This window comes from Apodemus sylvaticus, chromosome 5 (genome assembly GCF_947179515.1).
Source record: "Apodemus sylvaticus chromosome 5, mApoSyl1.1, whole genome shotgun sequence".
NCBI classification, from domain to species: domain Eukaryota; kingdom Metazoa; phylum Chordata; class Mammalia; order Rodentia; family Muridae; genus Apodemus; species Apodemus sylvaticus.
In genome coordinates this window covers 15244711-15268588 of record NC_067476.1, presented here as the reverse complement: position 1 = coordinate 15268588, position 23878 = coordinate 15244711, and the positions used below count along the sequence as shown (strand labels likewise).

General features: G+C 49.0%; 1 protein-coding gene across 2 annotated transcripts; it reads right to left on the bottom strand.

Annotated features, from left to right (window-relative positions):
• Window positions 1-2840: 2840 nt before the first annotated feature.
• Ptgs1 (prostaglandin-endoperoxide synthase 1) lies at window positions 2841-23245 on the bottom strand. Of its 2 annotated transcripts, XM_052182358.1 has the most exons (11): window positions 23132-23245; window positions 22938-23033; window positions 16935-17051; window positions 16468-16608; window positions 16157-16300; window positions 13500-13681; window positions 13330-13413; window positions 11291-11537; window positions 8827-9113; window positions 5244-5391; window positions 2841-4116 (listed from the first exon to the last, which is right to left on the bottom strand). In XM_052182358.1, the coding sequence occupies exons 1-11, from the start codon at window positions 23136-23138 to the stop codon at window positions 3761-3763; spliced, it is 1809 nt and encodes a 602-aa protein (XP_052038318.1). In that variant the 5' UTR covers window positions 23139-23245; the 3' UTR covers window positions 2841-3760. The 2 variants fall into 2 exon arrangements, with proteins under 2 accessions (XP_052038318.1, XP_052038319.1); XM_052182359.1 differs by lacking the exons at window positions 22938-23033; window positions 23132-23245 and adding an exon at window positions 18967-19042.
• Window positions 23246-23878: the final 633 nt, after the last annotated feature.

Sequence of the window (23878 nt, the reverse complement as noted above, 5' to 3'; positions counted from 1 at the left end):
CTTAGTTCTTCATAGAGTTAGAAAGAGCAATTCTCAAATTCATCTGGAATAACAAAAAACCCAGGATAGCTAAAACTATTCTCAACAGCAAAAGAACTTCCGGGGGAATCAGTATCCTGGACCTCAAGCAGTACTACAGAGCAATAGTGTTTAAAACTGCATAGTACTGGTACAATGACAGGCAGGTAGATCAATAGAATAGGATTGAAGACCCAGAAACAAACTCACACACCTATGATCACTTGATCTTTGACAAAGGAGCTGAAACCATCCAGTGGAAAAAAGATAGTCTTTTCAACAAATGGTGCTGGCTCAATTGGAGGTCAGCTTGCAGAAGAATACGAATTGATTCATTTTTATCTCCTGTACTAAGCTCAACTCCATGTGGATCAAGGACCTCCACATAAAACCAGACACACTGAAACTAATAGAAAAGGAACTGGGTAAGACCCTTGAGAACATGGGCACAGGGGAAAAGTTCCTGAATAGAACACCAATAGCTTATGCTCTAAGATCAAGAATCGACAAATGGGACCTCATAAAATTATAAAGTTTTTGTAAGGCAAAGGACACGATCAAGTGGACAAAATGGCAACCAACAAATTGGGAAAGGATCTTAACCAACTCCACATCTGATAGAGGGCTAATATCCAATATATACAAAGAATTCAAGAAGTTAGACTCCAGAGAGCCAAATAACCCTATTTAAAAATGGGGTACAGAGCTAAACAAAAAAATTTTCATGTGAAGAACTTCGAATCACTGAGAAGCACCTTAAAAAATGTTCAATATCATTAGTCATTAGGGAAATGCAAATCAAAACAACCCTGAGATTTCACCTTCACCCGTCAGAATGGCTAAGGTTAAAAACTCAGGAGACAGTAGGTGTTGGCAAGGATGTGAAGAAAGAGGAACACTCCTCCACTGCTTGTGGGAATGCAAGTTGGTACAACCACTCTGGAAATCAGTCTGGCGGTTCCTCAGAAAACTGGGCATAACACTTCCAGAGGACCCTGCAATACCACTTCTGGGCATATACTCAGAGGATTCCCTGGCATGCAATAAGGACACATGCTCCACTATGCTCATAGCAGCCCTAATTACAATAGCCAGAAGCTGGAAAGAACCCAGATGTCCCTCAATGGAGGAATGGATACAGAAAATGTGGTATATTTACACAATGAAATACTACTCAGCAATTAAAAACAATGAATTCATGAAATTCTTAGGCAAATGGTTGGAACTGAAAAATATCATCCTAAGTGAGGTAACCCAATCACAAAAGAACACACTTGGAATACAGTCACTGATAAGTGGATATTAGCTCAGAAACTCTGAATATCCAAGACACAATTCACATATCAAATGATTCCCAAGAAGGAGGAAGGAGAGGTCCCGGATCCTAAAAATGCTTGTTCCAGCATTGTAGGAGAGTATCAGGACAGAGAAGTAGGAGGGGGTGATAGGAGAATGGGTGGAGGGAAGAGGGCTTAGGGAACTTATGAGGAAGGGGGAATCGGGAAAGGGAAAATCATTTTGAATGTAAACAAAGAATATTGAAAATAAAAAGTTTTAAAAAACACACACACACACACACAAAGTGACTTCCAGGACAGCCAGGGCTGTTATATAGACAAAACAACAACAATAACAAACAAAAAAGAAACAAACAAAAAAGAAAAAGAAAGGGCCAGAAATGGTCAAAGAAACAGGTATGGAACTGGGAAAATAGATACTTGGTAAGCAAGAACAAGACACAAGTGCTCTCTGGCCATGTTTGGCACACAAAGGATCCTTATATGTTGGAAAGAGTTGAGAGATGGGGTGCCAAGGATCACATTCATGATGTCCAGGAGGGCTGGGGAGGAATGATAATAGACTAGAGATAGGCTTTCTGAACTACAAGACAGTGGACCAGCACTGAAGGCCTCCAGGTGAAACCCAGTTCCCCTCCTTTCATGGCCAGTCTGGAAGTGTACTTGGTCCAAAGAATAGAACGCAAAGGCTTTCCCTAATTTCTCACCTTAGCTGTCTGTCCTTGCTTCCTTGTTGGCCATAGAACATTTGTGGCACAGTAAAGGGAGACGGGCCAGGACTAGAGAGTCAGGGTGCCAACTGCTGGATCTCCCCTGTGGTATTTGTTGTCTGCTCTCCCTCCCCACTGAAATTAGAGCTCTAAAGAGCAGTAACCACATCTGTATGTCTACTCACTGCTGTGTGCCCATCAAAGTACCCAGTACACATGCAGCACTTGGAGAAATAAACACTGCTCGTAAACACGTAGCCAGCACATAAAGTAAAAGCCACTCCCAAGCCTCTGATACTGACCAGAGAGGCAAGATCAGGGTTGGCACAGAGCCAACCCAGGAGGGAGAAGAGCTGGCTTCCAAGCTTGGTCCTAGGTCATGTGGGACTGGCACGTCACTTGGCCATTCTGGAGTCCCATCTAGGGTTATCGCACCCACTTCAGGCTGTCAAGATGACGATAAGTGAGAACTGGGTGTGCAAAGTTGGCTTAGAGTAGTGTGCTCTTCTTCCCAGCTGTTCCCACTCCACTATACGAAAATATCAACTTAATCAGCTGGCAGAAACTAGATGCTACATCTCTAGGGCTTGGGAGTTAGGTATTCTAGGTGAACAGACTGACAAAGGCAGAGTACGGCCCAAAGGGAAGGAATGAAGCATCAAAGATAAGGCTTACATACAAGGGTAAGCTCCTGGGATGCCTGCCCTTGGAAAGGCTCACACTGATCCTCTAGCACACCTAGCCTGTGGGAGAAAGGAGAGCCTCAGCAGTGTTCACCTGCAGATAAGACTTAAAGAGACACATAACAAGCAACTTTGGAAAGAGAATTTTATTAGCTTCATGAGAAACAGCTGCCACAAGCAAAGACCTGGCTGGGGATAGAACTGTGGTGGCTTCCAACCAAGATCATAGATAAGTCCATCTGTTCCCTCCACAGCTTTGGGAAGAGTCTAAGTGTGGCTCCCAAGAACGCCTTACTGCCTTGCTCTTTGGTGTAGACATAGACTTGGGCAAGGCAATCCTTACCGGACATTGGGTTCTTTTGTTCTGTGTCCATTTCACTGAACAGGGAAATGAGCCAATTTCACATTCTAGACATTCAAGTCGGGAATGTTTTGGCCTATGTTATAGATCATTGACCAGGAACAGGACCTTCTGGGTCACCTGTCATATAGTCAGTGTTCTGAAGGGACCTCCAGATTCTAGGAAGAAAAATGAAGGTCCCCATTAACTTTCAAGGGATTTCTGAAGGAGTTCTACATTCTAAAGTTGTTTGCTTGTTTATTTGTTTGTTTGTTTGTTTGTTTTGAGAAATAGTCTCACTATGCAGCCATAGATGGCCTAGAAGTCACTATATAAGCCAGACTGGCCTCAAACTCAGAGATCCAACTGCCTCTGCCTTCCAAGTGCTGGGATTAAGGTGTGTGCAACCACACTCTGCCCTATAATATAAAGTCTTAAGCCTATATTCCAAATCAACCAGAAATCTGACTTTCTGGGTTGCCAACAAGGAGCCAAGTTCTGAGGATCCAGATAAAACCACTCTAACTTTTGTAGTTAACAAAGAATTCAGCATCCTAAAATGGCAAAATCACAATATTCTAGGCAAGGGTGAAACCCAAAGTTCCAAATGTCAACGTCAGCTCTCACAATGCCAAGCCAGGAAACCCACATCAAGGACTGTCTTCCTCAGGAACAAAACTCCTCCCTCCAGAAGGCTGCTTTCCAGGCCCCTCAGAGCTCAGTGGATTGTCTCACTGAGACAGACCCGTCACCTCCAGGATAATCTGGTACACGGAAGGAAACATAGGGGCAGGTCTTGGTGTTGAGGCAGACCAGTTTCTTCAGTGAGGCTGTGTTAACAAGGTTGAAACCAACATCACCACCAAACGTGCTGGGTTTCCAGTACTCTGGAGAACAGATGGGATTCCCTAGGAGGCCCTTGAGGGAAAAGGGAGCCCCCATCTCTATCATGCTTTCCCCAAAGATGGAGTTGGGCTGGCACTTTTCCAGAAGCAGCCCTGGGTAGAACTCTAAAGCATCGATATCACCGTACAGCTCCTCCAACTCAGCAGCCATCTCCTTCTCTCCTGTGGAGCAAGAGGACAGTCATTCATGATTTTGTTAAGATTGACCTGGGGATGGAAGCTTCTGAATTGAGTTTTTCTCTGGGGATGACAGAGACTACAGAAGAACAATTTGAGCAACTAAAGGAAACATCTTAAAATCTGACCTGCAGTCATCACGGAATAGTCAGGAAAGAAAGAACAAATAGGCCCTTCAACCTGGACTATGTAGTGACAAAAAAAGGACAGAGGTCTAGATCTGTCCTCAAACTGCTTGTGACCTCAAGCAACTCACCCCATTCTCTGGACTTAATTCTTGGGCCATCATAACATGAAGAAAACAGCCTGTCTTGATCCCTTCAAGTAAGATCTCAAGGCCTTACCTATGCCCAGGCCCTACCCTATTGCCCTAGAACTGTGTGTGTGTGTGTGTGTGTGTGTGTGTGCGTGCGCGCGCACATATAAATGTGTGTAAGTATGCATGAGAGTGTGTGTTTGTGTATATGAGTATATCTGTAGGTATAAGTATGTGTGTATATGTTTGTATTGAGACAGTGTATGTGTAAGTACTTATGCATGTATATTTCTGTGTGAGTATGTAAATGAGTGTGTGTGTGTGTGTGTGAATGTGTATGTGATTTTTTTCTTGTTTTGTCAAGGGGTTAAGCCAAGGACCTATTGTATACTGGGCAAATTCTCAACCACTGAACCCTAACCAACCAGATACTTCTATCGTCTTCTTTAGTACTTAGGAACTAGAGAGGATATGACCCGTCTGAGATGATAGTGCAGTGCCAACCTCCCTTTGCTACCCAGCATCTCTCAAGACAAGGCCCTTGCTCACATCTACGACTATTCACTCCCAGACGAGTACCTACTTTTCTCACCTCTGTCCTTTTGTCTTCCCCTTGCTGTACCTGAAGTGCCCCTCCATCTATTTTCTACCTGTAAATGTCCTATTTATCCCTCACACCCACCTGGAAGGTGGTGTCTTTCGCCCAGTAGGCCACTGTCACATTCACTGTCTTCCCTGGCAATGCCCTGCCTTAGCGCTGGCCACCTGCATCGTCCCAGTCTCTTTGCTTGTGATCACCTTCATTTTCCGGACATGCCTCAAGGGCAAAGTCTGTGTCTAGGACGCAGCTACCCACCTGTGAGCTCCTGGAAAGAGGTGTAAGGCTTCAGGCCAAACCTCTTTCGGTATTCATTGAAGGGCTGTAGACGCATCTCTCGGGACTCCTTGATGACATCCACGGCCACATGCAGAACATGGTAGTCAAAGTTCCTACCCCCACCAATCTGCAAGAGACGAGCACGCTGTCAGTCTCAGAATCAGGCCAAACTCTTACACTGTTCTGTGTAAAGTCTAAGAGAAGAACTCCAAGGCTTCACTTCTCTCTGAACCCAGACAGAATGTGGTGTAGCCCCAAGATCGTGAGGCTTCAGTCTGGCTCTAGCCCTACCCTGCTGTTCTTCCTCAGAGGCCCGCAGCATCCCTGCTTCCTCAACACTGAAGTGTGCAACGTTTCACTCTCCAGTAACTTGAACTCCTTGGAATCATACCAACAGGTACTGCAGTCTTTATTGAACAGAAAAAAAAAAGTCCCCATGAAAATGAATATTCCAGATCTCCAGGGCCTGTTAGCCAGCCTGCCCAGCTCACTAGGCAAGCCCCAGGCTAAGTAAGAAAGAGATCCTGTCTGAGAAACATGGTGGACACCTCCTGAAGAGTGATACCCAAAGCTGACCACACACACACACACACACACACACACACACACACATGAGCCCATAAAAAGTCATAATAACTGAGGAGCATCAGTTTTAAGGAAGTTCTACTTCTCCTGAAATAATCATGTTAATGCTTGAGATGGAGATCTCTTTTTATAGAACAAGTATAATTGAGCAGGAAAGAAAAACATAGCTGAATTGAAATCATCTGGCTCAGAGCAGAGCAAGCTTGGAACAGCATGCAGAAAGTGGGTGGCATCAGGCCCAGCCCTACCCATCCCAAGCTGTGTGGCTGGACTTGTGCCCCTCAAAGATGCCCTGAAATCTAACCTACAGCACCCACCATCATGACCTGAGCTGAAAATTGTCTCTCCTTATTGGTGGCTTAGCTTTGCCTACTCTCTGTCACCCACAGGCAATTACAATCTGATAATATTTGATGGAAAATTCCAGAAACAAACAATTCTGAAGTTTTCAATTGCATGCTATTCTGAGTAGTGTGATGAAATCTAATGAGTTCTCTCTCAATCCTGCCCAGGATGTGAATCATCCCTCTGTCCAGCGTGTCTGTACTGCACAAGTTCCCTGGCTTGTCAATCACTGAGCATCTGTTAGTTATCAAGTCAACGGTCCTGATAACTGAGGGCTACGCCCAGGTAACCCTTATGCAGTAAACTAAATATCATATACCTGTGTCATTCATCACATTCCATGTCCTCGTGTAAACACAAGGTCAACTCACTTCATCCCAAGAGGGGTGAGCAGAGTACACCACTGAGAAAGACCACATTACACACTATTACAGAAAATTGTATTACAATTATTACTATGTCTCTTACTGTACTAATTTATAAGTTAAACTTCACCACAGTTTGCATGTATAGGAATAAAAGCATATATATATATATATATATATATATATATATATATATAGTTTAGTACTCTACCATTTCAAACATCCATGGAGGAGGTATCTTAGGATGCATTCTCTATGGATAAGAGAACTATATAGTCTTCATGGGTATAGGAAAATAAAGTCATGCTTCATTAGGGAAGATCCTAATCCAAGAAGGAATGCCTTATTTGTTTGTGTTTGATTTTTGAGACAGGGTCTCATGTAACCATGGCTGGCCTGGAACTCGCCCTGTTACTAGAATGACACTGAACTCCTGATCCTCCTCCTTGTACCTCCGGAGTGCTGGGATTATAGGAGTGTGCCTCTGTGCCCAGCCCAGTGGTCACTTTTAAATGATACTAGAGACACAGAGATGACACCATGTGACAAGGTGATGAAGGCAGACAGTTGAGTGACCCTTCTTACTAGCCAAGAAATACCAAAAACTGTGGGATCCCAATGGGGAAGACATGGAACAGGTCCCCTGTTAGAGCCCCCTGAGAGTGTTAGCATGGCCCTGCTGCCACCTAACAGTAAGAGAATATGTCTTTGTTACCTTAAGCCTTCCACTCTGAGGCATTTTGTTGGAAAACCCTGGCACACAGACTAAGTTTGTGTTTCCTAATATGCAAAAATAGGGAAAGTGAGGGCATCTATCTGATATGGTTGCAGTGAAATAAAGGAGACGCAGAAGCAAAACAGTGTCACAGTGTAGTCCCGTGACAACATCCCCAGACAGTAGCCATCTGCAATGATCATCAGAGGAAGTCCTGCTTTGTCCGTCTCTGCTCCTTTTTACTATCCTGAGAGTCAACACCTGCTGTTTTCTGGCAATTTCAAAACCCAAACCTATCACACAGTCCCACACAGCCACATAGCCCCACACAAAGGCTACTATCTCTTCCCACACCCATGTTGCCACAGAGAGCAGAAAGGCAGAAATCTGCCAACAAGCTAATGCTAATTGCAGTCAAATTGCCAGAAGGAAATCTAAATCCACTAGGTACCACAGTTTCCCAACAGGGCTGAGAGACAAGGATGATGGAGAAACAGAGGACTGAAGACGAGAAAGATCCACAGAGCTGAGGTGAAGAATGGGATGTCTCCAAATATAGAGAAGGGGACATTTCAGTGAGGGTGGCTAGGAATCCCAAGAAATGTACACGTCTGCCAAGGTTACAACAAAGGACTCCTAATAGGGTCCTCCTGACCCTCAGGGGGTATGCCCTCTGACCCTCAGGCCTTTGCACATGCCATCTTCTCTGTATAGAACACTACATGAGAAGTGCCTGCCCATCTTTACCAGCTCCGCTTTACCGACACCCTAACACTGGCTCACAGAGTTGAGGGGGGAGGGGAAGGGGGCATGGCTTTCTATACTACGATCCTCAACATGTTCTTAGAATTCTGAGGACATTAGAAAGCACTGGTCACGGTCCCTAATACACAACAATTACCCAATGATGCTATCTGTCACAGGACTGTTTCTCTTCTATAGCGTGAATGCCAAAGGGTCAGGGTCCAGGAACCACGTCCATCTTGTTCACCGCCATATATATCCCCGAGCATCTGGAGTAATGCCCGTGCTTGTGGTTTGAACCTAAAATGTATTCCATAGATTTCTATTTTTAAGTACTGGCTCCTCAGATGCTGGCACTACTGGGGGCGCTTTGGAGCCTTTAGAAGACAAGGCCACGCTGAAGCAATCGGGTCACCAGAATGCAGCCTTTGAGGGTTACAGCTCAGCCCCTGGTTCCCAACTCACTGTCTCCCACTCTGCTGTGATGGGAACAGCCTCTGCCTTGAGCTCCTGCTGCCACACACAGACTGGGCCACTCTGCCACAGCCTCCTCACTGACAGACTGCCATGCCCCTGAAATGTGAGCCAAACCTTTCTTTCTTTGCGTCGTTTCTGTCATTGAAACATGAAAGTAACTAATTAAACCTGGTACTGTCGTCTAAATGAGAGAATCCAGAAAAGGGATATTTATAACCACCTGCAGAAGTAATACTGTGTTCATTCCACAGATGAAGAAACCGGGGTTTGGACCAGGTCTGTTATATCCCAGAGCCCCCACCCCTGATGCCTCCGTTTCTCTGAAGCTTACACGGCCAGCCCTCTGGCGAGAGAAGGCATCCACCAGCGCTTCAACACCGTAGTCCATCAGCATAGAAGTGTTAAATAAAAACTGCTCATAGCTGTACTCCTGTGAGCCCACGTGGAAGGAGTTGGGCATGAGCGGATGCCAGTGATAAAGATGGTTGAACTCCATGGCGATGCGGTTGCGATACTGGAACTGGGTTCGGAACAGCAGCTCCGGGTCAAACTTGAGCTGCAGGAAATAACCACTCAAGTGCTGCACATACTCCTCGATGACAATTTTGATGGTTTCCCCTGGTGGGTGGGAGGGGAGGGGGATAGGAAGCAAGGTCAGCAGCGCTCGATGCATGGGAAAGGAGCAGCTCGTGAGAAGCGTTTGCTTCTATCTCCTTGCTGGGGCTGCCGCTCACTTATTCCCCCAGGTCACTTCTGCTTTGTGTCTTTGTAAGGGGATGTGAAAACAGAACTGTCTCAGACTCGACTGACAGACCCAGGCAAGGGCACTGCTGCTCCAAGGGAAGGTGCTGGACCCAGGAAAGGAGTCGTTCAAAAACTGGCTTCCAGGGTTAAGGGCGCTCACTGGCTGCTCTTCCCAGGGAACCAGGTTCGATTCCCAGCACCCACACGGTGGCTTACAACCATCCGTGACGCCAGTTCAAGCGGATCTGATGCCCTCTTCTGACCTCCACCGGCACCAGGCAGGCACCTGGTACACAGCCATGAAGGCCAAAATACCAAAATATATAAAATAAATTAAAGGGTAAAAAGAACCATTTTCCCAACCCTCATGTAGCCTCCCTCCTATAGATCATGACAAGGGTCTGAAGAAGTCGTGTAAGCCTGTAAACCCAGACCGTGGGGGCATAGGAGGTGCTAAGGCAGGAGGGTTTCAAAATTGATGTCAGAATGTCTAAATGAAAAGACTTTGTCTCAAAAAAAAATTTTTTAAGCTGAGAAACTCTGAAAGATATAAAAGTCCAATGTTGAATTAGTGAGGAATGTCATTTCTCTGGAACCCTCTGTGAGGGACGAGGGCATCAGAGAGCCCATCTGACAGCTGCTGCGGCAGCCAAAGAAAGCCACACAGCTGGGGAGCCCAGCCCTGAGCATTTGTTTGAATGTAATATATTTCTCATGCGCTATAATATGTGTCAGAATCTCATGGGCAAGGGTTTCCCTTTAATCCCTTAGGAAGCAGCTATATACAAAGCAAACAACCAAGAAAGAAGTAAGCATTCCAGAACAATATAAAAAACCGGCCAGCTGGACAGTCCGCGGAAACTGTTATCTGGACCAATCAGCCAACAGATAAACTGGCTTTTTAGTAAACTGACCTGGAACCACAGGACTTGCGGTTAGCAGAACTGGGCTCAGATCCTAACTTGTCAGTATGTAGGCGTCTGGGCTTGAGTCAAGCTATCTGTCTCACCGAAGCTCACTTTCCTCGCCTGTAAACTGTAGGCTCCATTAATCGCCAAGGGATTTCCATATGACCATGCATCTGGTCATGGGAGGAGGGGACACCAGAGGCACTTAGGCTGCTGGCATAGGACTGGCAACCTCAGCCATGCCATTGTGGGCTGGCTGAAGTCCTAACTCTGATAACAATGTCTTCACACAGCAGGATGCTGGGCAACCTCTAGCCACAGACTCAGCCTCTCTGGTAAAGGTCTGTATGATACAGACTTCAGAAGAATCAGCTTGTCCACCCTCAGACTATTCTTACCCCCAGTGCCCAACCCTTCCAGAGGCCAGTGAATTAGGCTCTATAATTGGAACCAGCCATGCCCAGTTGTGCCCAGAGGTAGTGACTCAGACAAGGAGAGCATGGTCTGGACAGAGGTGTCAGGGTCCTGGCAGGAAACCGTCTGACATTTTAGGTTATGGACCCACCCTCGTAGGAGACACAAAAATATCTTGTCCCTGAGTCACCTAGAATCTACCAAATTCTACAAAGGTTGATAGACTGAGAGAGAGAGAAATTAGGGGTTCCTGAGGATAGGGTAAGCTGGGGTTTGATGCTGGTGTGCTGAGAACTTTAGTGCCAAACTGGGTATATACAGCACAAGGGGGAACCAAATTGGGATTTGAGTTGACCAATCAAATGAACTCAGAGCTTTCTTCCCTCTAAGGCCTCATAGCAAATCCTTCTATCAACACATGTAGGAACTGAAGCCACAGCCTGGAGACCTGGGCCTGAGGTCTTAGCCACCAGCGACTGACGGTCCCTCTCACCAATGTGAACACATTAGCTAAATCTCTCAATCTCTCTCTCTCTCTCTCTCTCTCTCTCTCTCTCTCTCTCTCTCTCTCTCTCTCTCTCTCCTGCTTTTCGTTATTAAGTTGCCTGTGTTGTAATTTGTTTACTGAGCCTGGGTAGCCAAACCTGGCTTGGGCTCAGGTTGTGACTCTGTAACACCAGGATCCTGACCAGCCTGCCTGCCTTCCTGCTCCTGGGGGCGCGTGCTCACCTATAAGGATGAGGCGAGTGGTCTGGAAGAGCTGCTCGTCATCCCACGTGGGATGCTCCTCCTTCAGCAGGTCACACACGCGGTTATGCTCACGCAGCCAGATCGTGGAAATGAGCATCAGCCCCGGGAGCAACCCAAACACCTCCTGGCCCACGGCCATCTGCTTTTCGGGCGGGACACCTGGTGGGTAGCGCATCAACACGGACGCCTGTTCCACGGAAGGTGGATACACCTCTCCGTCCAGCACCTGTGGGATGAGGCCGCCTAGCAACCTGACTCCGGCCCTCCTCCAAGATCCCTCTTGGAGCTCTCCACAGCCAGCCCCTATGTTCCTGCTTTACTACTTCAGCCCACTTGCCTGCAGCTCCCTAAGTGCCTGCCCTAAGCTGACCCTTGACCTTACCTCTTGGGTGCACAGTAATCAGTACACAGCTTTTTAAAGAGAGAGAAAGAGAAGCCTCCATACAGCATACCCCTCCAGAGGTGTCTAAATCGCCCACCGTAGCTCCCGTCCTCTCACTCAGACATCTCTTAGGAATCCCTGGATCTTGCTGCCTCCAAGCCTTCTCACAGCTAAACTCCCTGAGGAGCAAGGAGGAGATGACCCTGGCCTGTCTTGGTTTCCTCAATTCCCTCGAAACGCTAACGTCCTAGGGGAGCAGTCCCAGCCTCCAGGCCCTCTAATGGTACCAACTGGTTGGTGGCAGTTACCACAGGAGTAATCAGGTGGTTTCTTCATCCAGTCACGAAATACACACACTGCCAAGCTATATGAAAAGTTCTCTGCTCTGAAGATGCCCCAGTGGATTTTCCTTCAGTTCTTTCAGGTTTCCAGACTCCAACGTGGAAGCCACTAGCTACCTGTGGCCCCAAGACTCCAAATTTGACTAGACTGAAGACCTCTATTTCATTTAGTTTAGATTTTAGTTGATTCTGTTTTAAATTTTCCTTTTTAAGGTTTATTTTTATATGTACATATATATGTATGTGCATACACATACATTCATGTATGTATGTATATATGTATGTATATATGTATGTATGTCTCCAGTGTATGGCCACAGAGGCCAGAAGAGGGCATCTGATCATTTAGAGTTGCAGTAGTTGAGAGCGTCTATGTAGATGCCAGGAACCAGGGCCAAGTCCTCTCTGAGATCAGCAAGTGTTCTTAACCCCTGACTCATTTCTCCAGCCCTATAGTTTTAAATTTTTAAAGCTGGTATTTCAGCTACTGGGTAGGTGAATCTACTTAATCAATTACAAATTTTATGAAATCTAGAGAGAGCTACCTCCAATGAAAACCTTTTAAATTTGTATTACAATTATTTCTTTCCGTGTGCAGAGCCATAGAGCACCCTGGTATCAAAGCAAACCTGTGGAGGTCAGAGGCTAACTTGCAGCAATGAGTTCTCTCTCAGGGATCAAACACTGGTTGACAGGCTTGGTGGCAAGTGCCTTTACCAGCTGAGCCATCTTACCAGCCCAAGCAAAGTATGTTATTAAAATCCATCTTATCTGTTTTTCACTTTTGTTGTTGTAGCCACTAGGAAATTTGAATTACATATGAGGCTCATACTACTGTTGGACAGCTCTGGTTTACACAAGAAATCTTGCCACAGCCCGGACCCTGACAGTCTTATATGTGACCCCCTGATGCACTGTGGTTCACCCATACCCTGACAGTCATGTACATGATCTGTTGGACAGTGGTTTGCCTGTACCCTGGCATTCCTATAATGTGACCCCTGATGAACTTGATGGCAAGGTCCATGCTCAGTCTCGTCTACAAGTTCCATCATAGTGCCCATCCCAGGAAGTGGGACAGCTAAGGAAATGAAAGCATCCCCAGGAGGCCACGGGAATCTGTCCATCCCGTTCCTTGTCTGCTTTTGCCCTGTTAACTCCTCACAGTCTTTACTCTCTGTCCTCCCAGGTACCTTCACTCTGGTAGCTCCTCAATGAGCCTACCCAGCCATCTTTATAAGAGAGAGAGAACAAGGGAGATCCTTCCCACTGTCCCAATCCCAAGCCAGCACTACCTGGTACTTAAGTTTCCCATCCTTGAAGAGCCGCAGGTTATACTGTCGCTCCAGATTATCTCCATAAATGTGGCCAAGGTCTATCTGAGGTGGGAGAGAAGCCCAGTCAGATCTCATGAATTCTGGCGATGGCCCGCATGTGGCACCTGAGCTGCCCCTTGCACACTCACCCCATGGCCTAAGGCCTTGGTGAAGCCAGGCCCCATCTTTCCAGATGTCTTGAAGAACTGGTGGGTGAAGTGTTGTGCAAAGAAGGCAAACATGATGTTGGTCCCCTGCGGGGCAGGAATGAACTCTCTTCTCAGCAGCAGCCGTTGGGCCAGAAGCTGAACATCTGGTAACTGCTTCTTCCCTGGTTGGGGAGGGAGGAAAGACAGCAGACAGATGCCTAGACCTTCCTGCCCTGAAGATTGCTGGGCTCCCAGAAGTTCCTAGGCAAACTAGGCCAAGCAGGAAGGCCAGAGGCTCCTCCCCAGAGACAAACCTCCCTCCTTACTAGTCTGTAACCTGTTCTACCAAAAAGAAAAAATTAAGAAAGACCTTGAAGTACTTACCAAGGAAATGGCCTAGTATTTGGAATTTGTTTTTAAATCCCCTACAAATATACACCCATAATCCAGCACTGAGGAGGCTGAGGCAAGAACACATCCAGTTAAATGCCTGCCTGGGTTACACAGACAGACTGTATCTCAAAATCATAAGAAGGAGCCAGTGAGACTGCTCAGAAGATAAAAGTACCTGGCACCTGACTACCTGAGCTCAAGCCCCAAACCCACACAAAGGTAACAGGAAAAATATCAACTCCACAAAGTTGTCTTTTCACACACACACACACACACACACGTGCATGCACGCATGCACACGCACATGCACACACACACAGTGACACATACACACACATTAATAGTTTATTAATTTTAAATTTAAAAAACTCCATGAGAAAATGAAAAGTGGAGCACGTATTTAAATAGTGTTGTGGAACACGTATTTAATCCCAGCACTCAGGAAACGAGGCAGGCTGACCTCTGTGAGTTCAAGACCAGCCTGGTCTACAGGAAGTTCCAAACCACCCAGGGTTTCATAATGAGATCAAAATGTGGGGGCGGGGCTAGCTGCCTTAAGGCTGGGTAACCGTGGGTAGTGTGAAACTAGAACGTTTCTTTCCTCTCAACTTCTGTGTGCACTTTCTGCTTTCCCATAATAAGATAACAACAACAAAAAGTTAGGCATCTGAGGAGATGGATCAGTGGGTAAAAGCCACGGTGGCTTTTCCAGAGGGCCCAGTTTGGTTCCCAGCACCCTCGTGTCAGTTCGTAACTATCCCTAACTCCAGGTCCAGGAAATCTAATGCCCTCTTCTGCCTTCTGCAGGCCGCATAGACAGTGCAAGAAATGCAGGCAAAACATTTGTCCACATAAAATAAAAATAAATCTATTTTTAAAATTAAATACCATAGGTCCCATTGCCCAGGAGCAAAGTAACCTGTATTTGCACCTGGCAATGCTATTTGTTAACTTCGTGAGCAGAGAGGAGCCATCTCTTTCCTGAACCTCACTGTCTTTCTCCATAAAACAGAGTGATGGTATTTGACACAGTGGACCTGTGGAGCAGTGTGAGAGCAACAGAGAGCAGGTGTGTGCTCTTTCTCGGACATCTTGCCCTTATACCATGAGCATAGCCATAGACCGTATGCACAACTATGGCTGAATCCTGGTAAAACTTCAGTTACAAAATTGACTATAATTTACCTATTTTAAACAATGTTAGCCTTTCTACCCTGGGGTAAAGACAAGTCCTCATGACGCAGGAGTCTGCCGAGACATTACAAAGTAAAAGATCTTCCTTAATTAGGTCCATGTTGGAGGAACTATAGCCTACTGCCCTCACAGAAAGAGGCAACAGGACTTCTGCCTCCTGGTAAAGGCTTCCCTTCACCATCGCACATGTGAGCTCCTAGGTTGAAGACTCAGGGTCAATAGACACGGATTAACATGGCCAACTGGGCTCCTCAGACAGGAATCACCCCAGAAGAAAACAGAGGCAACAGTATCTACCTTACACTTAAGAACCATCATTGGGAAGGATTGATTCCTGCCTGGTTGGAAGGAACCAGATATCTCGGCAGCATTGACCATACTCGAGGAACAGCAGCTACCCATGTGAATGAAAACCATCAACGTAGCGTCCTGGAGACCCAAGCAGGGACATCAGTACACACCTAAGCTTCAGGGTGTGCAAGACTACAAGGCTGTATGGGACTTGTGTCCAACAGCGACACCGTGTGGCAGCAGGTGAAGCAACAGCAGTGCTGCATTGACCAGCCTGTCCCTGTGTGCGGTGAATAGGGCTAGTTCTGACTTGGGTAACCACAAAAAGTCTCTTAACAGTTCAAGATAGAGTGAAAAGGAGGCCTGGGAGGCCAAATGGGTCTTGGGCAACTGAAGAGCAAAAAATTGGTGTTCTTTGTTCCCAGCCTTGGTGGAGCCTGGAAACGTAGCAATAAAGCATCAGGCTGAGTTAGCATCCAAAACATGGACCCCCTACTCCTTCCTTCTTCCACTTCAGCTTCAAGTTACCACCCAACAGAAGCCCCTCCATCATCAGACAAGGATGAAGTAGACAGACACCCTGGGGTACCATGACAACCATAGTCAGCCTCTGACTCTGACTTTCTTTGTCACCTTAGGCAAGAACTTTAGTTGCCTTTTCTGCCTTTCCTTGGTCCTAGACATGCTGTTGTGCCTTGCTCTACCTATCTATGAAATGGGTCAGTAATGGCTTTTCTGCCATTACCCAAGGCAGTTCCTTGCCACGGCCCCTTCCTTACCTTTGGTCCCCATGGGTGTGGGGCAGTCTTTGGGTACAGAGGGCAGAATTCGAGTATAGTAGCTCATATTGGAGAAGGACTCCCAGCTGATGTAGTCGTGTGCTGAGTTGTAGGTTGGAGGGCTGGGGATAAGGCTGGACCGCACTGCAGAACAAAAATAATGACAACAGGCTGTTCCCACCTCAGTTACACCCCACTTCCCTGCCTCTCTTATGCCTGCCCTGGCATCATCTGGCAATCATAGTTTCTTCACCCACTGCCTCTGTCAAATGGCAGCTTCCCCATAGCAGAGGGCCCAGCCCCACACCCACCTGTGATTACCAGGCGCATGAGTATTTCTCGAATGAAGGTGGCATTCACGAACTCCCAGAACCAGTACCCGTGTGTCAGCAGGAAATGGGTGAACGAGGGGCTGGGCCGCAGGGAATTCCGAAGCCAGGTCCAGATCTCAGCTGCCGGGATGATGGGAGCCATTGAGTCCACCCCTTCTGGCAAGACCTGAGCTACCCGTGGTGAGAGGAGAGGGACCAAGGAGGAATCTACAGGAAGTACCCTTCGGAGTGAAACAGCCAGGACTCAAAACAGGACAAGGGACAGCAAGCATGAAGAATCACCACAGGGTGGGAGCGGACCAAGAAAAGAGCTCCCTCGTCGGGGAGCTTTGGATCAAAGCCAGAAAAGGAGGGAGAAGAAGCCATAGCCAGAGAAGAAGGCAGCTGCGGGGGTACAGAGAGGATCCCGGGGAGCGGGAGAGATAGGGGCTGGAGGTCTGGCTCACGGATGGTACAGTTGGGGCCCGAGTAGCCCGTGCGAGTACAGTCACACTGGTAGTGGTCGAGGCCAAAGCGGACGCAGACACCCTGGTTCTGGCACGGATAGTAACAACAGGGATTGACTGTGGGTGAGAAACGTGTATTAGAGACACCCTCAAGAAGCCTCCTGACCTGCCCCGCCCCACTCCTACACCATAGACGGAAACCCCGCCCTCTGCCCTGGACCTCCAGCCTAGCTCGTGCTGGGGGGGGGAGGGGGGAGCAGGGGAAAGTTCTTGATCTCTCCCTGTTACCACTGAAGTGGTCAGGGAAAGAGTTCAGAGCCAAGCTGGTGGAACCAAGGCTAGGAAAGAGCTGATAAGACAATGTGCTATGGGCCCCACTTCCTGCCTTGGCCGAGCCTAGTAGCAAGGCCGTGTTTGTGGGCTTCAGAAAAGAGACCAGGGTATGGGAAGGTTTCTACCAGATGAACACCCAGGTTGTGAGCATGTAGATGTTAGAAACACAGGGTCTGCCTTGCCTTCTGTTTCTGCAGAAGGAAGGGGAGATCAGGCTCCGTTATGCCCACTTTGCAGATGAGGAAAACAAGGCCAGAAAAGGTCACCAGGAAATGGTCATATCGGGCCAACTGTCCGTGACTTTACTTCCTCCCCACCCCTCCTCCCCAGACTCAGCAATCAATTCCAGGAAAGAGGTTTTGCAGAATCATAGAGAAAGTACAAGAGAGCAGGAGAGGGACCCCGAGATCTCAGCTGCCCTGAAAAACAGAGACTTGACCTAAGCAGAGCTGGGGTCTATACTCTAAGATCCTGAGGAAGTCCAGCACAGAGACATCACAAGAAGCCTAGCTGGAACGAAATCTCCTGAGACAGCAGTGCGTGAATTCTGCACCCACCCACCCACCCCTTCCTCTATACTCCCACTTCATAGAACCCCCGACAAGAAAAGCCCCTCCCCGTGTCTAAGCCCCACCCTTCTGACTGCCACCCACTTTCTATATCTCGGTGGCCTCAGAAACTTTTCAGCAACCAAGTTAAACAGTCGTGTGATACATCCAGGTCCAGCCCTGCCTTCAAGCACTGCTCAGTCAGGGAAACTGAGGCTCAGGGAGAGATGGGGGCTTGGCCAAAAGCAGAGCAGAGCCTGGCAGACCCAGGGCTCCTGGCTCTGGGCAGGAGGTCCCCTTGCTTTGGCTTTCACAGAAATGCCGAGATCCTTTCCGTGAGCACGGTTCTTTCTGGGCTTAGAGCCAACAGCATAGGGAACTTTGACACTGTGTGAGTGATGACTGGGGTCAAGAGGGTGGCAAGAAGTCTGAGGAGCCTGGCATGAACTTGTCAGTCATTAAGGAGGCCAGCGTCGAAAGGCCTGAGCTGCAGCAGAGCCTGGCCCTCCAGCCTGTGTCCTTGCCTCAGAGGCTCCCTTCCGCCTCCAGGGGCCTCCAGATGCCCCAGCACCACCATCACCACAAGCATACCAGCAGATGTTATGCGTTCAGGCCACGCATGCAAATAATTTTGCTTAAGCCCTGGTGACTTTGAACAACCCCACAATGACATTTTTGTGATCTCTAGCAGAAGTATAGGAGAGGGAGGCTGGGGGTTGGGAGGGGAGAAGAAGACTGGACCAAAAAAAAAAAAAAAAAAAAAAAAAAAAAGCCTTTCCAAGCTGCCACAGGCAGATCTGGCAAGCAGGACCCAGGAATGGGACTTGCCAGGACCCCAGAGATCCACATCCCCAAATACCACCACCACCACCCCAGCTTGTCACAGTCCCAGAAAGATCAAAGAGAGCTGGATCCACCTTCAGCCTGCCAGGCCTGAGACTCTTCTCTCTGATCATCTGTTGGTCAAGCTCAGCTCACACACAGGCTGTGAGCCTAGCCACCCCCACCTCCCGCTCTCTTACCAATGATACACTCCGAAAAGCAGAGACGGAAGGAAGGGGCCCCAGTTTCCTACTTCTACCTCAGCGGAAGTCTCAAGGGGTCCTGAATCTCAGAGGGGCTACAGCAATCCTCTCTCACCCCACCATTACCTAGACTACACATCTTCACATATCTTCCAGCCTTCCCCCAAGGAATCCTGCTCTGCCTTCTGCCCAAGGCTCTCCAAGTGCTCCTCTCTGTTCTCCACCCTGAGGGAAGGCCACGCCTTCCCAGACATCCATCTCTCCATTGGGCTGGGCTCACTCTGGGCTTGGTCCACAGCTTTCAGGGAACCGCTAGTGACAGAAGCTTAGCAAATGTATGTGGAACTAATAAAATAGCGTGATGAAACTAGCTGGCCAGAGAGAAACTTTCATCCTCCCAGCAGCCCCTGAGGCAAGCTGTGAGGCCTTCTGATGTCACCAGACTTTCATGCCCAGCCCCAATCCAAAAGAGGGCCCTTCCTTCCAACCAAACTGTGGCCAGATTTCCCTCCCTCCTCCCAACTCTCTTTCCTTAAAACACCAGCTGCCCCAGGACAGGAAAAGTCCTTTTGGACAGGGACAACAACCACAGCAGCTCCGGGATATGGAAGTGAGTAGAGAGGAGACCGGGTGCCAATGTCCATGCTGACGGTGGCCCCGGGCTGGAGAAAATGGGGCTGTCACTGACCGAGCATCCCCAGCACCCAGAAGGAAGACGTGCGAGCCTCCCATTGCACAAGGAGGAAGTCTGGGCTCAGAAAAGGCAAGAGGCTGACACGCAAGCCCCACAGCTTCCAGGCTGCAGAACCAAAACTTGAACCTCCTTCCCTCTCCCTGCCTGACTCACCCTGGGATGTCTGGGACTGGATTTAGGGGAAGGATACAACAGTCCTAACGATCCATCCTAACGATGATGCTGTTTCTTCAAGGTGAACCATGAATAAGATGAATGTAAGAGCCTGGTGCCTCAGCCTCCTGCCTGCCGTAAGCGGACCTCCAACCACTCAGCAGCCATCATGCGGCCTGGCTCCACCTCTACATGACCCCCATGCCAACCCACTCTTCTGCCCAGCAGGGGTGATCTCTCTACCTCTCTACAGAGACCACCCATCTTTCTTGATGGAACTAAGAAGCACTAGGAAGTACAGGCACACAGTCTAATTTACTTTCAGTGACCCAAACTCAAGCACAAGTCAGCTACCAAGGAAGGGTAGAGGAAAGATGAACTCAGAAGCAATGCTGTCCCTGGTCATACTCATGAACACGTGCCTTTCACACATAGGGCCCCTGTTTTCCTGTCTGTTGCATAAGCAGGTAGAGCAGGCATCTCGAAGGGGCTCCCCACCCTGTCTGTACTCTAGGGGAAGCCAAGCCAGGCCTCTAAATTTTTCCCATCATCCCCCTACCCTCAGCCCAGAACTCTGCAACCATTCCCACTGAGTGCCAGCCACTCACGAAGCAGGGGGACGGACTGCCACCGTGGTGATGCCTGCAAAACACACAGACCTGAAAGCCAGAGCAGCCAACCCACATTCCCACAGACAGCCCCCTGACAGAGATGTGTCCTGGCTCTTAGACCCCTCCACAGATTTGAGTAAGATGTCCTCCGGCCCAAAAGTTGGGGATGTGGACTCACAGCCAAGCAGGGCATGGAACAGGCACAGTCAGGGAACACCAAGTTCTCCAGGATGTGTGGACCACACCAGGCAGAAGAGGCTGCACCCAAATCCCCTAAGAATAATATTTACAGAAGCTCCAGGGGCCTGGCGTCAAGAGGAAAGCAAGCCGGAGTAGCCAGGCTTGGGTCCTCCCTCACACCATGCCTGCAGGCAGATCCAGGACAGACACCTCCATGGCAGGCCCAAGTAGCTGCCTCTAGCAGGAAGGTGAGGCCCTCGAGGACCACAGGCCTACCTAGCTGGGGCTGGAGACAGGAGCAGCCAAGAGAGACGCAGGGAGGCTTTGGCCTGTGTTCAAGGAGTCAGCCTAGCCTCAGGCTTCTAAGCCTGGCTCAGAGCTCTGCTCACCAGGTCATGCCCTCTCCCTGGGCACATAAACAGGCCTGGCATGCTGGTGCACACTTATTTAATCCCAGCACTAGGGAGACAGAGACAAGAGGAGCTCTGTGGGTTCAAGACTAGCCTATACTACATAGTGAGTTCCAGTGTAGCCAGAGCTACAAAGAAAGACCCTGTCACACATACACACACACACACACACACACACACACTGAAAGGCAAGCATCTGAACACTGTACATCCCCAGCACAGTCTTGAGCTCAAATAGGATGTTATCTCCCCCACCCCACCCCAGCATCAAGAGATGGAAGCCATCTTCCTGTAAAGCAGCCTGCAGCCTCCAACCTGTGATTCTTCACACAGGGTCAATACTCCCTCTTTGACATCTTTATACGTCTCTCACCCTTAGCCACAGTCCTTACTGACCTACATAACAATCTGATGGTGCCTGTCTCCACCATCAGACTGTGGACTCCAATGTCACTCTGAACACCGACCTATATCACTCCACATCAGACTGTGTGACCTTTGTGTCACCAGGACCCAGCCAAAGGCTGGCGTGGAAGAAGTCCTTGGAATGCAAAAGAGAAAAATTCCACCACAGTACATGTGCTATGACCATCAGTAGTGGGGACACTGTGGCTCTGGGCAGGAACAGCTTGGGCCACCAGGTCATGTCTACTCCCTGGAGGACACCAAGCCAAATGCAGGATCTGGAAGGGATGAACGTGAACACTTGTAGATTTCCTGTCAGCGCCTTGCCCTCCAAGCTGGATTCTACCCCTTCCCTAAAAGAGTCCCAGCAAGGAAGGCAGGTACCTGAACCTCACGGGGTGGAGGTGGGGGTATACGGGGGCAGGTGAGAGCTAGGCTCACTCTGCAACTGAAAGCCAGCATGGCCAACATGTCAGCCTTGGCTCTACCATCAGCTGGGGTCTCCAACAAGTGGCCCCACTTCCTCAGTCTCTCAAAGTTCTGATCTGTCAAATGGATGTAACACATCTACCTCCCGCAAGGCTGCCGTGAGCACCAGAAAAAAAGGCGCGCACACTTGGTAAACTGCAGTGCTGGATCACAAATGCTTCCTTTCCAAAACCCCAGACTGTCTCTGTTCTAAGCACAAGTGTCCCCAGTTCTTTTTCTCATGCAAACCCTCTCCTCCAGGAAGCCTACTGTGATTCTCAGTCCACTCTGTAGTATCCAAGGCCCTGTAGTATCCAACAGCAAGCCAGGACTCCTTTCCCCCAAGTCTTTCTTGGCCCCATTTTACAGATGGGCATCCAAACCGGAGAGAGAGGAAGGAAAGGTGGGGCCAGGGAAAGAGAGTATGGGAAGGAGAGTGAATTATTTTTCTTTCCTAGAACCTGGCTGGCTCTGCCCTGAGGGAAAGAAATGGGACAGAACAGCAGGAGAACTGGCTTCTCTGGAACCACTGCAGATATTGGGAGTGTCTGGATTAAGTTGGTCCTGAATTCAAACCCTGAGCTACTATGAATTATGTGACTTGGGTCTGTTATCGCACCTACTGAACCCCAATTTCTCATCACTATGTGTCCACTTCCCCATTCCCAGAATAGCTGGGGCCTCTTCCCCTGCCCCCCCCCAAGTGTCTACACTTGGGGAGACAGGTTAAGAGGTAAGATCGACTCCTCAAAAGTTAGACGCTAAAGAAAGGGAACTCACTGCCCAGTCTGCCTTCCCCTTGGTGTCTGCCGCTTCCTCCCCAAGGAGCCCCCACGGGAAACTGCAGAGTTCTAGGGGGGTAGGGGGGTAGGGGGGTAGGGGGGGTGGGGGGCGAGTACGGAGGCTGCTTGGAAAGTCGCACCACAGAACAGGTGAGAAGTTAAAGAACCAGTCTCTGCTTCCCCTGCCAGCTCCGGATCTCAGTTGACTGTGTGCCAGAGAGATCCCAGGTAGGCCCTAGCCGTTCTCCAGGGACGCTATTCCATAAACTCAATAATGCCCTACTCCCCGGCACCGCGAGCAGAAAGGGGAATCAGGGAGTCTCTATGGAAGGGAGACGGACCAGCCCACGGCGCAGGACTTGGGATCTTCACGGGTATCCAGGGCGCCGCCTACCTGGTGAGGGCACTCCGGGGCCTGCGGGCAGGACCGGGGGTGTCGGCAGCAGCAGCAGGAGCAGCAGCAGGGGAAACTGAAGCGAGAGACTCCTTCCTGCAGAGGCAAGAGAGAGTTGAGCCTGGCGTTCAAGGCTCCGCCTGCAGGCCACAGAATTCCGGGGCGCGTGGGGGCACCACTGGGGTCGGACTCACGACTCATGACTCTGGGAGTGGATGGATGCGCAACGCCAACGGCTGGCTCCTCCGGTGCAACTCCAGCACTGCCCCAGCACGGGCAGGTCCCCTCCCACGTATCTCACGGCTCCACCCCCCACTCCTCCCTCCAGTTGTCACCTCCAACCAACCAACCGACCTCCGACTTCCTCTGCTCCAAGACGTTTTATTAATTACTGCACAGTGACTGCTCAGACCGTCACTCACGATCCTTGCGGGTCAAGACGTTTTTACAGTGTCAGAAATGCATCCATTTGGTATATAGTAAACTGAGGTTCTCTGAGAATGGGCACGAAGGAGGACAAAGCTTAAGGGCAGAAAAATGATGGGAGAGGCTGGTTTGAACCATAGCTCGCAGAGGATGAGCAGAAAGGAGGGGGAAAGCCACGCAGTCCAGCCCAGCCTGCACACGGGGTCCTACATGGAAAACACTACTGCCCCCCGCAAGCCAACAGCAGGGTTTCCTACCCGTGCCCTGGACTCTGCCTGCTCAACCATTCTCTCCTAGGCCAGATATGAGGAGCTGTACTTTATATTCTGAATCTACAATATGTCAGTTGTCTCACTTTAAATAAGGCACATGCTAGTCCTTGCTGGTCCTCGGTGTACTCATTTATAAAATGGACATGTAAAAACCACCTGGGCAGTGGGGGGATACCCAGGGGGGGCCCTACCTGCTCAGAGGAGAAGGGTAGGGAGGGTGGGGGAAGAATTGTGGGAGGGGGC